Below are 15,638 nucleotides of genomic sequence, written 5' to 3' on the forward strand. Positions count from 1 at the left end.
ATGTTTCTCGAACCATTCCCCAACAACGTGTGCAGTGTGGCAGGGAGCGTTATCCTGCTGAAGGAGGCCTTCATGCTTCACGAAGGGGTGTAGCCTGTCTGCAGCGATGTTTAGGTAGGAGGTACGTGTCAAATTGACGTCCACATGAAAGACCAGACCCAGGGTTTCCCAGCAGAACATTGCCCAGACCACCACACTCCCTCCACTGGCTTGTCACCTTCCCACAGTGCAACCTGGTCCATCACTTAACCAGGTGAACACTGCACACGTACACGGCCATCCATCCACATGAGCTAAAAGAAAAGGGGACTCATCAGACCCGACCACCTTCTTCCACTGCTCCAAGGTCCCGTTCTGATGCTCGCAGGCACTTCGCAGGCACTTCTGAATGTGGACAGGGGTCATCATGGGCACCCTGACTGGGTGCGATGCACTGCGTTGTGACACATTCCTCCCATAACCATCACTAAAATGTTCTGGGACTTGCGCCACAGTGGACCTTCTGTCGGTTCAGACCAGACGGGATAGTCTTTGTCGCCCTCGCACATCGATGAGCCTTGGGTGCTCAACACCCTGTCACCAGTTTGTGGTTTGTCCCTCCTCGAACCGCTGTCGGTAGGTACTCACCACTGCTGACCAGGAGCAGCCCACGAGCCTTGCCGTGTCAGAGATGCTCTGACCCAGTCGTCTGGCCATAACAGCGTGGCCCTCGTCAGTGTCGCTCAGGTCTTCACTCCTGCCCGTTCTCTTGCATCCAACACTTTGACTACGAGATCTGATTGTTCGTTTACCACCTGATCTACCCAGACCTTGACATGTGCCCTGGTTTGGAGATGAACAGCGTTAAACCGGTTCACCTGTGAGTGGTCATAATGTTTTGGCTCATCAGTGTATGTCTGCTAGCCTGCCTGTATGTCTGCACATCTTTTTCCACCCTACGTGTTTCTGCACAGTTTGTCATCCGGCGTGTCTTTCGTTCATCAAGCTGGTCTTGCTTTCTGTTCTCCAACACCGCGAGTGTGTGTGTGACAGTGCACATGTGTGTACTGGACAGGCTAGACATGTGAAACAATTCATCTCGGAATAAACCAGCTTGTCATTTTAATATTTTTAGGCTAAAGCAACGACCATCAAAGAGGCACTGATCAAATGGGTGAGTTGCATGAAGTACAGCCAATATGCAGTAGTTTAGGTATTTGTGTCAGTTCAGAGCATAGAGATGTAATTGTTGTAACGGTCTTGGTAAATGGTGTTTTCTGTTTTGTCGTGACATGCTGTACATTGTGTATGTGTGTGAAGGAGGAGAAGGCAGGGGAGAAGGCCAGTGACGCCAAAGCAGTAAAGCTTTATGGCCAAATTCCTCCCATCGAGAAGATGGATGCCTCTCTCTCAACACTCATTAACTGCGAGTAAGTCCTTGATTACATTTTTTTGGACCCCCCCCCCCCTTTTTTTCCCCTCCCCAATTGTACTTGGCCAATTACCCCAATCTTCCGAGCCGTCCCGGTCTCTGCTCCACCCCCTCTGCCGATCCGGGGAGGGCTGCAGACTACCACCTGCCTCCTCCCATACATGTGGAGTCCCCAGCTGCTTCTTTTCACCTGACAGCGAGGAGTTTCACCAGGGGGACGTAGCGCGTGGGAGGGTCGCGCTATTCCCCCCTGAACAGGCGCCCCAACCAACCAGAGGAGGCGCTAGTGCAGCGACCAGGACACATACCCACATCCGGCTTCCCACCCACAGACACAGCCGGTTGTGCCTGTAGGGACATTTCATAAAACATAGTGACTTATGAATGGTGTTATTGTAACTGTAAACTGTATGATCCGGTAAAGGATTAAGAGACTGAGTAGGTTTGAACTTGGCACAATGCAGTTGGGTTCTTGTTCCTTGGCATATGACCCCAACGTTCAACCCGTAATCTTTCCTTTTTTCTCCAATCTTTATCGCCATGCGTAGCTTGAAAAATCTTTAAAACACGTACATTTTTTTATATGTGATGGGTAGACCGTTTTATCCTCAAGCTCATAAACGTCCATCACCGTTAGCCTCCTCAGGAATTAACCCCCTAAGCCTGGCGGTCCCAGCTCTATTGGTTTCCTGTTCACGAAGCCATCGACAGCAGCAGGCGATACGATGCTCTCTACGAGGATGTGGAGGTTAGGATGTGTGTGAAACACCAGAATGCTGAGGCACATCAGCTAAACCGTCTCGTACGGGGGGTACCTGCTCGAAAAATACACATGAGACACGCATGCTGTCCAACTGCAGCTTGCACTAACCACATGTGCTGTGGTGCATGATAAATAAGCCATATGACTGACAACAGCCAGCGTGGTGATGGCAAAGAGTTGGCCACGGACTCCGGATTAACAACGGAAGATTTAACCCCTCACGTTGCTCAACTTTACTTGCCTAATGTGGTCTCGACTGGTGAAAGCCAACGTTCAACGAGACGAGGCGATCTGCGAAGCGTGTCAAAACCAAAAAGTTACCGTTAAAGAGAGTTACCGCTCAACAACCCACGTGTCCCACCGTTTCCCTGTTCAGACTGCTCCGCCCCCTGGCTTTTGATATTTAATGTCAACGTTAATGTTATGCGCACGTAGGGAGTAAAAGTTAAGGGTTCAAACTGAGTTTTCTTCAGCTCGTCACAAGTGGACTGCCACCGGTTTTAATTGCGTGGCGTGCATAAAACACATCTACTGTGCCATTTTGTGCAAACCTCCAGACACACATGAACATTTAACTGTACTTTTCCCTTCTCGTCTTCTGGACATTTTTCAAAAGCATAAAGAATATTTTGCAGGTCATTCTGTTCTAATTTGTGACGATAAGGATGGAAATGGTGGATAATGCCACCTGTTATGAATACAATACAATAATCCATCCATCCATTATCCGAACCGCTTATCCTGCTCTCAGGGGTGCTGGAGCCTATCCCAGCAGTCACTGGGCGGCAGGAGGGGAGACACCCTGGACAGGCCGCCAGGCCATCACACAGGGCCGACACCCACATTCACACATAGGGGCAATGTAGTATGGCTGATTCACCTGAACTACACGTCTTTGGGCTGTGGTAAGAAACCGGAGCAAACCCACACAGACATGGGGAGAACACGCAAACTCCACACAGAGGACGACCCGGGGCGACTCCCTAAGGTTGGACCACCCCGGGGCTCGAACCCAGGACCTTCTTGCTGTGAGGCGACCGCGCTAACCACTGCGCCACTGTGTCGAATACAATAATGTATTCATGTAATACTAGTGGCAGCAACACCACAAAGAAAATAGGCAGCAGAGTCTGTTTCCTGTTGTGTCTTTCACAATATAGTGGCACAATCCAGTGGCTTCTTTAAAACGGTCCGACCATACCTCTGTTCCACAACATCCTCGTTGCTGAAAGAGGGATCATCACCGCAAATAGCATTCAGAGACAATGGGGCTTAGCGGGACATCGGTCCCACAAAAAACAATATTTACCATATAACCTGTTAGTAATGATAGGTCCCAAAGGACGCGAGTGCAATTGAAGTAGACCGCTTTTTATCAGTCTTCATATCTGTATTTATTTGATGTCACCCCCATTTTTCTTTTGCACACATGCAAATATGCACCGAGTTAGCAGCAGCCCAATGCAGAGAACAAGTCCATACACCCACTGAGGTAGGCAAAGGGAGCTGAGCTTCATCGTCAAATCAAACTGAAAGTGGTTGCACTTAATGTTATTTATACACTTGCCATCATCCAGTGATCTAGAATTACTAATCCATACCCTCATTTTTTTCACGCCCTTTCTACTCCACTGCTCTTTTCTCCTGTCTCAGACAAGCAGCCCTGCCCTGCCTGCAACTCCTGCAAAACCCTGCAGCCAGGCTGCTAACCAGCACCAATCTACCCCACATCACATCAACCCTCGCATCCCTTCCCTGGCTCCCCGTGAAGCGTGGAATAGACTTCCAGATAATACGTATCACATACAAGGCCCTACATAGTCTGGCCCTTTTATACATTTCTGAACTTTTGCATCCCTTCTCCACCTCTAGGCCACTTAGATCTTCTGACCAGGGTCTCTTATTTACATCCCGCTATCGCCGCAAAAGTACAGCCAAGGGCCCCGTCCCCCTGGATCAGCCCCCCCCCCCCCTCTGTTAGGTCAGCTGAGTCTGTGAACAGCTTTGAAAAACTTCTCAGAATCCATCTCTACCGACTTGCCTCCCCTGTAGAGGGGGGGGGGGGGTAATTTTTACTTTTCTGTTTATGACCGCGTGTGTATGTTGTTTATTTTTCTGTATCTGTAGCTTGTGCAGCACTTTGTATCTTTGTTTTAAAACGTGCTATATGGGCATCCGGGTGGCGTAGCGGTCTATTCTGTTGCCTACCAACACGGGGATCGCTGGTTCAAATCCCTGTGTTGCTTCTTGCTTAGTCGGGCGTCCCTACAGACACAATTGGCTGTGTCTGCGGGTGGGAAGCCGGATGTGGGTATGTATCCTGGTCGCTGCACTAGCGCCTCCTCTGGCCTGTTCCGGGGTGAAACTCCTCACTGTCAGGTGAAAAGAAGCGGCTGGCGACTCGGAGGAGGCATGTGGTAGTCTGCAGCCCTCCCCGGATCGGCAGAGGGGGTGGAGCAGCGACCGGGACGGCTCAGAAGAGTGGGGTGATTGGCCGGGGTACAATTGGGGAGAGAAAAGGGGGTTTGAAAAAGTGCTACATAAATAAACTCTTACTTACTCAATCGTAAATCCTGGTTACAGAGATAGATACAGACATTAGAAATGAGTCCTCGCTAATCCTGTCTGTAAGTTTTAGATCAGCTGGTCTGTGTTGCTTATTAGCAGAGTGTTCGTCCATTCCATCCATTATCCAAGCCGCTTATCCTGCTCTCAGGGTCGCGGGATGCCGGAGCCTATCCCAGCAGTCATTGGGCAGCAGGCGGGGAGACACCCCGGACAGGCCGCCAGGCCATCACAGGGCACATCACAGTGTTGGTGTGATTGAATATGTTAATGCTCCACACCTTAACAAAGATCGTTTAAAACTATAAATAGTTGGAGAGATAATTCTCAGCTACCAGCATGTCACAGGCCTCTCTAGCTACCAAGAACATGTGCTTTGTGTTCTGATCAACAGCATGCTGACTAAAGTCCCAGGCAATCAGACAAACCATAGTAGTCACATGGCCTTTAATTAGGGCTCTGAAATGCCCTGCAATGGCCTGGCGGCCTGTTCCAGGGGGTCTCCCCGCCTGCCGCCCAATGACTGCTGGGATAGGCTCCAGCATCCCCGCCACCCTGAGAGCAGGATGAGCGGTTTGGATGATGGATGGACAGAATCTTTTTCTTTTTAATCCCCGATGTCTGATTATTCTGTCCTCTGCACAGGAGGCTGTCTCTGTCCACAAACTGCATCGAGAAAATAGCCAACCTCAATGGCCTGAGTGAGTTCTCTGTCTTGATATTGTCACACAGATTCTCTCTCTCTCTTTCTTTCTCTCTCTCTCTCTCTCTCTCTCTCTCTCTCTCTCTCTCTCTCTCTCTCTCTCTCTCTCTCTCTCTCTCTCTCTCTCTCTCTCTCTCTCTCTCTCTCTCTCTCTCTCTGTATGTTTCTGTGACTTTCTGTGACTCTCGCCCTTCTGCCCATTTTTCACTTTTTCGTACACACACACACACACACACACACTCTAAAACATAGTTTTCCAGTCTTTCCCTCTCTTTCTGTTCTCGTCAAGGAAGTAATGGCAAAATAAATAAATAAAAGCATGGTGGGATGTAAAAAGGACCAAAGGAGCTATAAGCAATACACAGTTCATATAGCCTAAATGCATACTGATTTGCAGACATTGATTGATCGATTTATTTTTTTCTCCCCAATTGTACTTGGCCGGTTACCCCACTCTTCTGAGCCGTCCCGGTCTCTGCTCCACCCCCTCTGCTGATCCAGGGAGGGCTGCAGACTGCCACATGCCTCCTCCCATACATGTGGAGTCACCAGCTGCTTCTTTTCACCTGACGCTGAGGAGTTTCACCAGGGGGACGTAGCGCGTGGGAGGATCATGCTGTTCCTCCCAGTCCCCCCCCCCCCCCCGGAATAGGCGCCTCGACCGACCAGAGGAGGCGCTAGTGCAGCGACCAGCAGCACGAGCAGCACTACCCGCAGACACGACCAGTTGTGTCTGTGGGGACGGCCGACCAAGGATTTATTTATTTTTGAATGTTGCGTTGGTTGTATCCATGGCAACAAGTGAGGTCTGAAGTCTCATCTCAGCACAATTCAACCCAATTCTTGCAGCCCTTCAGACTCACAGACTTGACACGATGATGCGAAACAATTCAGTCAGCGTCAGAGCACGCAGGACTGAAATCTGCTCAGGCCGAGTCCGCTAAACATTTGGATTCAGCGCCTCCATCTCTTCCTTCCTGTCTCTCGCTGTCTCTCACTCACCCAAAATTACAAACACACACACACACACACACACACACACACACACACACACACACACACACACATTCAGTCGCTCATTTCCCACAGAAAGAAACACACACACACACTAACAAACAAAAACAGAGTCCCTCCAAGTTGATAATGTGGTGTTGTGGTCTGTCCCTTTAGAGAACTTGAGGATATTGTCTCTAGGAAGAAACAACATCAAGAACCTTAATGGACTGGTAAGTTGTATACTATTCAGTCACACTGCTGTTAATGTGCTTTATTTTTATTTCACTGATAATTTACACTTGATGCCCGACCCAGGTAGATTTAAAATACACATCTACTCATTATGCTGCATCGTATAGTTAACCCTTTTCCATGATGTATTTACATCCTGTATCACACATACAAGATTGCCCAGTTAGTATGAATAATGTTTGCCATTTAAAACCCGCCTTTTCGCCATTGTATTTAAAGTTTTTCATAGTGAACCCAAAGAAAATTAGTAAAAATAGAAGTTATTTTGCTAAATTTTTCAGCTCGTCAAATAAAGGTTGATGGAACATTTGGTGAATGACTTCTCCTGTTGCCATAGCAAAAACTAATTTTTTAATGTACTAGACATTACCTGTGCAAAATTCTCAGTGACTGAGCAAGTTTTTCATGCTTTACGGGCTGAATTAGAAGAGTTTCCTCATATCTGCCCTACCCCGAATATATATGTATGTATGTATGTATGTATGTATGTATGTATGTATGTATGTATGTATGTATGTATGTATGTATGTATATATATATATATGTGTGTGTGTGTGTGTGTGTGTATATATATATATATATATATATATATATATATATATATATATATATATATATATATATATATATATATATATATATATCGGTAAAGAGGAATTTTAACAACTGATTCTTCATTTCATCTTCCTTTGGAGGTCAGAATCAGAATCAGAATACTTTATTTATCCCCGAGGGGAACTTGAGTAGAGTCCATACAAAAGGAATTTGCCTTTGCGTCACAGAAAATAGCATCTTCTCGACATTGCAATACACGCTAACCAAACTCTTCCCGGCCTCTGCTCTACCTAACTTTAAGTCCTCCTGCCTGTTCTCTACCTAACTTTGAGTCCTCCTGCCTCTGCTCTACCTAACTTGGAGTCCACCTGCCTCTGCTCTACCTAACTTTGAGTCCTCCTGCCTGTTCTCTACCTAACTTTGAGTCCTCCTGCCTCTGCTCTACCTAACTTGGAGTCCACCTGCCTCTGCTCTACCTAACTTTAAGTCCTCCTGCCTGTTCTCTACCTAACTTTGAGTCCTCCTGCCTCTGCTCTACCTAACTTGGAGTCCACCTGCCTCTGCTCTACCTAACTTTGAGTCCTCTTGCCTCCGCTCTACCTAACTTTGAGCATCCTCTTGCCTCCGCTATACCTAACTTTGAGTCCCCCTGCCTCCGCTCTACCTAACTTTAAGTCCTCCTGCCTCCGCTCTACCTAACTTTGAGTCCACCTGCCTCTTCTCTACCTAACTTTGAGTCCCCCTGCCTCTGCTCAACCTAACTTGGAGTCCACCTGCTTCTTCTCTACCTAACTTTGAGTCCTCTTGCCTCCGCTATACCTAACTTTGAGTCCTCTTGCCTCCGCTATACCTAACTTTGAGTCCTTCTGCCTCCGCTATACCTAACTTTGAGTCCCCCTGCCTCTGCTCTACCTAACTTTAAGTCCTCCTGCCTCCGCTCTACCTAACTTTGAGTCCCCCTGCCTCTGCTCAACCTAACTTGGAGTCCACCTGCTTCTTCTCTACCTAACTTTGAGTCCTCTTGCCTCCGCTATACCTAACTTTGAGTCCTCTTGCCTCCGCTATACCTAACTTTGAGTCCTTCTGCCTCCGCTATACCTAACTTTGAGTCCCCCTGCCTCTGCTCTACTTAACTTTAAGTCTTCCTGCCTCTGCTCTACCAAACTTTGAGTCCTCCTGCCTCCGCTCTACCTAACTTTAAGTCCTCCTGCCTCCGCTCTACCTAACTTTGAGTCCCCCTGCCTCTGCTCTACCTAACTTTGAGTCCCCCTGCCTCTGCTCTACCAAACTTTGAGTCCTCCTGCCTCCGCTCTACCTAACTTTGAGTCCTCCTGCCTCCGCTCTACCTAACTTTGAGTCCCCCTGCCTCTGCTCTACCTAACTTTGAGTCCCCCTGCCTCTGCTCAACCTAACTTTGAGTCCTCCTGCCTTTGCTCTACCTAACTTTGAGACCTCCTGCCTCTGCTTTACCTAATTTTGAGTCCTCCTGCCTTTGCTGTACTTAACTTTGAGTCTTCCCGCCTCTGCTCAACCTATCTTTGAGGGCAGGCCAAACTAGCTGCTAGGTGGGCATCATGCAAATGTGTTACGTAGTGACGTAGATACATAACAGAAGAGAACGCTGGACTACAAACGAGGCGTTTCAGACAGTGTTTTCTGTCAGGGAGACTATCTCTTTTTGGCGTGGGCTTTGGGCTTTGGGCTTTTTATCTTTGCAGACGTTTTACATGCACCTCCCAGCTATATAACACGCTAAAGGGAAGGAAAATAGCCAAAACGCGGGATATAGAGACGCTTTCAGATTTTAACTGCATCTCTACCACATAACCATACTGCCATCTGGTGACCAAAGGTGGCTAGATCGCTCTCTTGAGTCAAAGGATGTGCTGTTAACCGTGTTTTATCATTTGATTTGATTTTCTTTCATTTTATTGATGTTGTTGATGTTATTATCATATGATGATCAATGAGTTGTTAATAACTTCTCTTCATCTACTGATAGTATAAAAACTCATCTTGCTATATAATTTAGTTAGGAATATAATTTAGTGTGAGTATTTACTGTGATAGAACATTTACTGTTTAATCATATGTTGTCTTGGTGTGTTAGGCAATACGCTACTTCCCAAGTTTGTAATCACTATTGATTGATCATGATGTTGGGTTGGATGTGTGATATTTGCGCATATAGTCTACATTAAATAATCCTCTCTCCTAAAATCCCGGAACCAGTATCAAAGAGGAGGTGGATGTTGACTCCGGCGCCAGTCAGTCATCCCTCCTGGGACACTCCCAGAAGAGAAGGACATAAAAAGCCAATCCAGCTTTTGTTCTAGCAGATTTTTAAAAAGTTTTCACTACTACTCTTTTTTTTAAACATATGTTCTTTCTTTCTGAAGAGTCTTCTTAAGTCATCTTTTATTTTCCAAGTGTTTTCTTCTGTTTATCTTATATGTAGTATTTTTGCATTTTTCCCCTCTCACCAAGTTGTGCGCATATCAACTATTATTATTTTCTCCTTTTTTTTTAAACAAGTCTCAGTTGCGTTGCTCCTTTCAACCGAGTAAGCCGAGTTTTGATCAGTTCAAAGAAAGTCTGCCGTATGATCATTTTTGGAAGTTTTGCTGTCCGGCCAACGAAATTACCTTCAGATTATTTTTACCCAGTCGGATCAGTTAAAGTCAGCGTAGCAGATATTCTATATTTTATATTATATTCTAAGCCTTGGAAAGACTTTAATCCTTTTATAGCATCCCGTCTGGTAGTTCTGAAAACCACAGCACCTCTGATACCATGGCCCAATGGAGTGACAAGCTCTGTTTGTTATTTGAAAGTGTTATTTCACACACTTCCTTGATTTTGATTTTCCATTATTCATTCTTTTATTCGTTTACTCATTTATTCTATTCTTAGTAGGCATTTAGCCATTAATAAATGTCTCTGCTACTGAAAGTCGTCGTATGTGTGTTTGTCTGAAGCAGAGACAGAAATCCCTGTATTGGAGAATTTACCACTTCAGTTCTGGAAGTGATTGATTTGGTTTCATCTTAATTTCCTACACCATGTAGGCGGTGCCCCAAAAATTCATATGGAGAGCATAAGCATATGGTGGCTATCCATCGCTACGCTGGTATGATCCTGTATGTATCCTTTTATGTTTTTAAAATTGCCCCCCCCCCCAAAAAAAGGCCTCGTATTTGGGCATGTCCAAAATATCGAAGTAAAGGTGGCTCAGGCCTGTTGACACGTGTCACAAGAAACGCCAGTGTTTTGTAAAATCTTATCTAGCTTAACTGTTGTCAGGTGGACACAATGAACCATTTTAAACTGTATGGGACTACGTGTAGTGGATATGAAGGAAGGAGCTCCCAGGAGTCCCTGTGGAGGGGACCGCTCAAACCTCTTCTAAAGGGTTCTGGGGCTGGCTACGGACTGGTTATTCGGCTATCCTGTTGTATAAGAGCTCCAACAGGTTGTGCCTTTAAGATCTGTGTTGTGTGATTACAAAGTGTCACTTAGTGTAGTAATGGGGATCCAAAGGTACGGTTTGTGGACAAACTCATGTTCAAGTCATAAAACAATTGATCTCGAGGTAATTACAGGTGGGTTTAGTCAGTAGCCAGACAGGTTTCTAAATTGTTTTAGTTCAGCCAGAGCACAGGATAAAAGAGCACAGGATTTGACATTTACAAGATGGTGGGGTAAATTCACGTTTGCAGCGGCCTCACCCACAACCGGTGTGGGAAGACGGCGGCGCGAACTCATGTTTGCGGCGGACTCACCTAATACCGTCCATGCAGTGTCTTTGTTCACGTCTGCGTCTGAGTTTGTTTTGTCTTCGTTTGATGGCTGGGAGAGCTGGCACTGGATCAACTGGGAGATCCTGGTCTGCTGCATCCTGTGGGCCCAGGGATCACGGCCCTGACTGGAGCTGCGCCCGAAGAGGAAACACCGAGGGCGGTCTGACAGGACGCGGAAGCGGGGCGGGCTAAGCTAACTGCTAGCCCACGCAGACCGGCAGTTCCGACAGTCATCCTGGCTGGCGTTCCTTCTCTGGACAGTGGAAATTTTGGACTGTGTTGCACTGAGTGGACTGTTTTGTTAACTGTTTGTGTTTTTTTTTGTGTTGCTTTGTTCTCTTTGTTTTTGTATGTTTTTGGTGGTGTCATTTTTGGGAAATTTGGGACGTGTATTTTTTTTATATATAAATTTATTTCTGATTTTTCCCTTTTTCCCCCCAATTTAGTGGCCGATCAATCCCTATTTTAGTTCAAACACCCACCCTCGTACTGCATGTGTTCATCAACTGCATCAGAGAGATGCAGGAACGAGTATATTAGAGGGACAGCTGGGGTTGGACGGTTTGGAGACAAACCAAGAGAGACAAGATTGAGATGCTTTGGACATGTGTGGAGGAGAGATATTGGGAGAAGGATGCTGAATCTGGAGCTGCCAGGGAAGAGGAGAAGAGGAAGGCCAAAGAGGAGGTTTATGGATGTGGTGAGGGAGGACATGCAGGTGGCTGGTGTGACAGAGGAGGATGCAGAGGACAGGAAGAGATGGAGACGGATGATTTGCTGTGGCGACCCCTAACGAGAGCAGCCGAAAGTAGTAGTCGTTGTAGTAGTAGTAGTAGTAGTCGTAGTAGTGTTGGTGCAAACAAAGGTCAAGGAGGCTTTGTGAAGTAGCTTTACCCAAGCGGTGAGGCTAAGACCAAAGCCAAACCTCTCCAGAGTGTCAAACCAACCCTCGTCCCCCTGGTGAAGTTTGTTATATTAAAAACAGACTGATAGCTTGGTTGGGCATGGCTTGGCTAAGACTCAGCTTTTACTGTTCTGCCTATGTACTTCCGAGGTGCAAGTGTGTAACTATTTAATTTAACTCATCTATGTGTGTGTCTGTGTGTGTGTCTGTGTGTCCGTGCAGGAGGCAGTAGGAGACACATTAGAGGAGTTATGGATCTCGTATAACCTGATAGAGAAACTGAGGGGAATCGGTGCCATGAAGAATCTTAAAGTCCTCTACATGTCCAATAACCTGGTCAAAGAATGGGGTGAACCTCTACTGTCTTATTATGCACTCTATTCTGTTCTGTTTATAGATAAGATTATTTTAATGCATATCAGATAACCTGCCGCAGCACCCGAGCAGACTAAGTACTATAGTCTCCGCTCCTGGGAACTGGGCTTATTGAAGCAATGCTTATCTTGGAGTTGGGGTGAGAACAAACAGAAGAACGTTGACGTTAAAACGGTGTATTTTATATTTTCCGTAGTGGAGTTTGCGAAGCTTGCTGACCTGCCCTGCCTCGTGGACTTGGTGTTTGTCGGAAACCCTTTGGAGGAGAAGCACACAGCTGAGGGAACCTGGATGGATGAAGCGTCTAAGAGGCTACCCAAGCTAAAAAAACTAGACGGTAACACACATACCCAGTGAGCTCTTTTCAGGGACCGAGACTTTGGAAATGATAGTTAGGGCGTGAGGACAGCTGACTCCAACAACTTTAGTTTCTTTAAAAAAAAAACCCACATCTTTGAGGTGAGATGAAGCTGTTGTGTGATTCTCAGTCATTCTAAACAGTACCTCTGTCCCTGTTACGGGTGGATTAAGTTTTTCTCTTAATATCACCATCCTACAAAGAACTACTGCACATTTGTGGTTTTGAAAGCTACGGCTATCTACTTTTGCTAGAAACTATTTCAAAACATGGCGTTTAAGTGGCCCTGTGATGGCCCGGCGGCCTGTCCAGGGTGTCTCCCCGCCCGCCGCCCGATGACTGCTGCGATAGGCTCCAGCATCCCCGCGACCCGATTCGGATAAGCGGCTTGGGACAATGGATGTGTGGATGGGTGTTTAAGTGTGCATTTGAACCATAAACCAGGCAAAACCGGTATTAATTACTGATAAATACTGATTTTGCGCAACAAACAACAGTCATGATTTGTAGCTTTTCTTGTCGTGTGAGCAGCAAGCAGTTTTAACAGCAAAGTACAGAGAGAAGCGTCCAATGTCTTACCAGTGGAAAAAGATTGAAAAAGTAGACTGTCTTTTGGATAATAATCTTCCTTCCTCCTTGACTTTGAATGTGACCGTCCTCCGTGTGTCTCTCTCAGCCAGTCGTACGCCATACACACACCTTAAGGCTTCTTACATGGATATGACTGGCAACGTGTGCTTCTTTGTCCGCAGGAACGCCAGTCATCAAGCAGGATGACGAGGAGGGAGAAGGAGACAGCTGAGAGACGTGTCCGTCTGAAGTCCACTCCCTTCCTCCACACTCCCCTTTTGCACTCTAGTCTTTCTTTCTCAGTATCTTCTTAAATGAAATGGGGGTTTTTCCATGCTATCTGTGGTTGACAAGCACAAATAATCAGTAAACGCAAGTAGAAATCCCACCCGAGCCGGTCCAGGGTGTAACTTCTGAACTGGCTAAATAAGTAGTCCAGCCGGGCGGGGCACACCGGGCTCGAGTCTGGTGAGAGTTTGAACCTGAAAAGAAAGCTAAATTACCAGTAAGGATGAGCGGTCCCTGGAAGATGAGGCGGGTTTCTGTTTGCAGGACATTCAGGGGATCAGCCGTTACACCTGTTCAGCTGACAGGGAAGATTAAGGGAAGAAAAACACTCGTTGCCAGTATGTGGTGGTTGGCTGAAGGTGGAATCTGCCTTGTTACAGGTTAGGAATCTGAATATCAGTCAGTTACGGGTTATTGTTGGTTTTTTGGTTGTTTTGTCTTTCCAAGGTAGTTCTTTTCCATGTGTAGGCCACTAAGGTGTATGATGCCCATGTTGTGTTAATGTTTTCATGTTAAGGCTTGTCAAGCCACAGCACATTACACACCGATCGAGCGACTGACAGGCAGAATCGATGGCAGTGGTGCCACACAATGCTCCTCTGACTTTAGCGTGTCTCACCAAAGAGGAAATGCACAATTGCTCATCTTACCACTTGTCATACTCCCATTTTAGTCTAACCACAACGACTTCAGTGTATTTGCAGTTTACTGGCAGCTATAACTAAAGTAAAGGGTACTATATGACTTGGAACGGATACACTGGTTTGGACCAGTCTGGTCATGCAGACGTCACCGCCTCGTCGCTACCGTTAGGAAGTGATGGTGAGCGATGTGTCACAGTGGCCGCTGGAATACAGTCAATATGCTGGTGTAGAGTGGCAACAGCCTGTGAGCGGGGCTGCAGAGCTCACATGGCTGCCACCACCTCTCAGTTCTGACCAAGACTAGAATATAAACGGCTCTGCTTGTAATTGTAGTGGTTGTTTTGACTACATTATATTGTGTAAATGAAGTATTGTTTTATGTGTTTGATTATTATTTAGCATCAGTTGGCTGTTGATAAAGGTCTTGTGATGTTTCAGATATTAATATATTGAATGGCAAGTGGCTTTTTGAACATGGATCAGTTCCAGGGTCATTTTTGAACAATGGAGTAAGAACTCCCTGCCCTCAATTTATCTCCCCCCCCCCCCGCTGTCTGTCTCTGAATATATTAACATGCATATAATTAAGATCTTATTATAACAGATAAGGTGTCATTCATCTTAAACAAGCAATACTTGTATAAGATAAATATCAGCTGAATATTAGTGAATACTAATATTCTATGTTGGTTCTATGTTAACATGCTCTGTTTGAACCCCCCCCCGCCCCCGCCTAGAGAACTGAAGGTACCATTATAGTTAGTTTATATGCCAAGATTATGAAGTATATCTTTTTCATTTTTATGATGTTGGTCTTAACTTAGATTACTAAGGCACAATTTTTATTTATGAATTTGAGATGTTCGTGGTTCCTCAGATTATATGATATTTTTAATAAATGGTGTTTAAGTAACAAATAGTGTCTCCCGTCACATGAATAATGAGCAATTGATGCATGAATCAAAAAATAGGTTTGTTCAGTGGAACCTTGGCTTTCTTTTATTTGACTACAGGCCATTCATATAATCAATCAATCAACCAATCAAGTTGCATTTCATATAGTGCTTGTAATAATACTTCTGTCACTAACAGGGCTTTTTAAATTTAGCACTACCAGTTATAAGTTATTTAAAGTGTACTATTAATAGTGCTGGCAGCATTTTAAGTCTCTCAGAAGTGAAAAGTCATTCAGTTGGCTAATTTTTTTTTTTACTTAAGTTTTCTTATTACTAACTGTCCAGTTTATTTAGTAGATACTCTGAGGGTGAAAGTTGAAATTGAGGCAAAACATGCTGTCATTGGTTGAGGTATCAGAATCTGACTTTTTGTTCAAGTATGCTTTTACACATACAAGGAACTTGTCTTCGGTCGTTACGTAAGTTCATACATACATACATAATTACACACCTTCATAAATGCATATGTGCCCTACAGCGCCAATCCAGGGGGAACTC

The 15,638-nt window shown here is 45.7% G+C and overlaps 1 protein-coding gene across 1 annotated transcript; it reads left to right on the forward strand.

Moving 5' to 3' along the window:
* Window positions 1–13,484, forward strand: dnal1 (dynein, axonemal, light chain 1). The gene is made up of 8 exons (XM_056295461.1): window positions 1–87; window positions 1,115–1,153; window positions 1,300–1,409; window positions 5,385–5,440; window positions 6,613–6,668; window positions 12,172–12,298; window positions 12,521–12,661; window positions 13,435–13,484. Exons 1-8 carry the CDS (start codon window positions 1–3, stop codon window positions 13,482–13,484), a joined length of 666 nt encoding a protein of 221 aa, XP_056151436.1.
* The last annotated feature ends 2,154 nt before the right edge of the window (window positions 13,485–15,638 follow it).

The sequence above is a fragment of the Lampris incognitus genome, chromosome 16 (genome assembly GCF_029633865.1).
Source record: "Lampris incognitus isolate fLamInc1 chromosome 16, fLamInc1.hap2, whole genome shotgun sequence".
Lineage (NCBI taxonomy): Eukaryota > Metazoa > Chordata > Actinopteri > Lampriformes > Lampridae > Lampris > Lampris incognitus.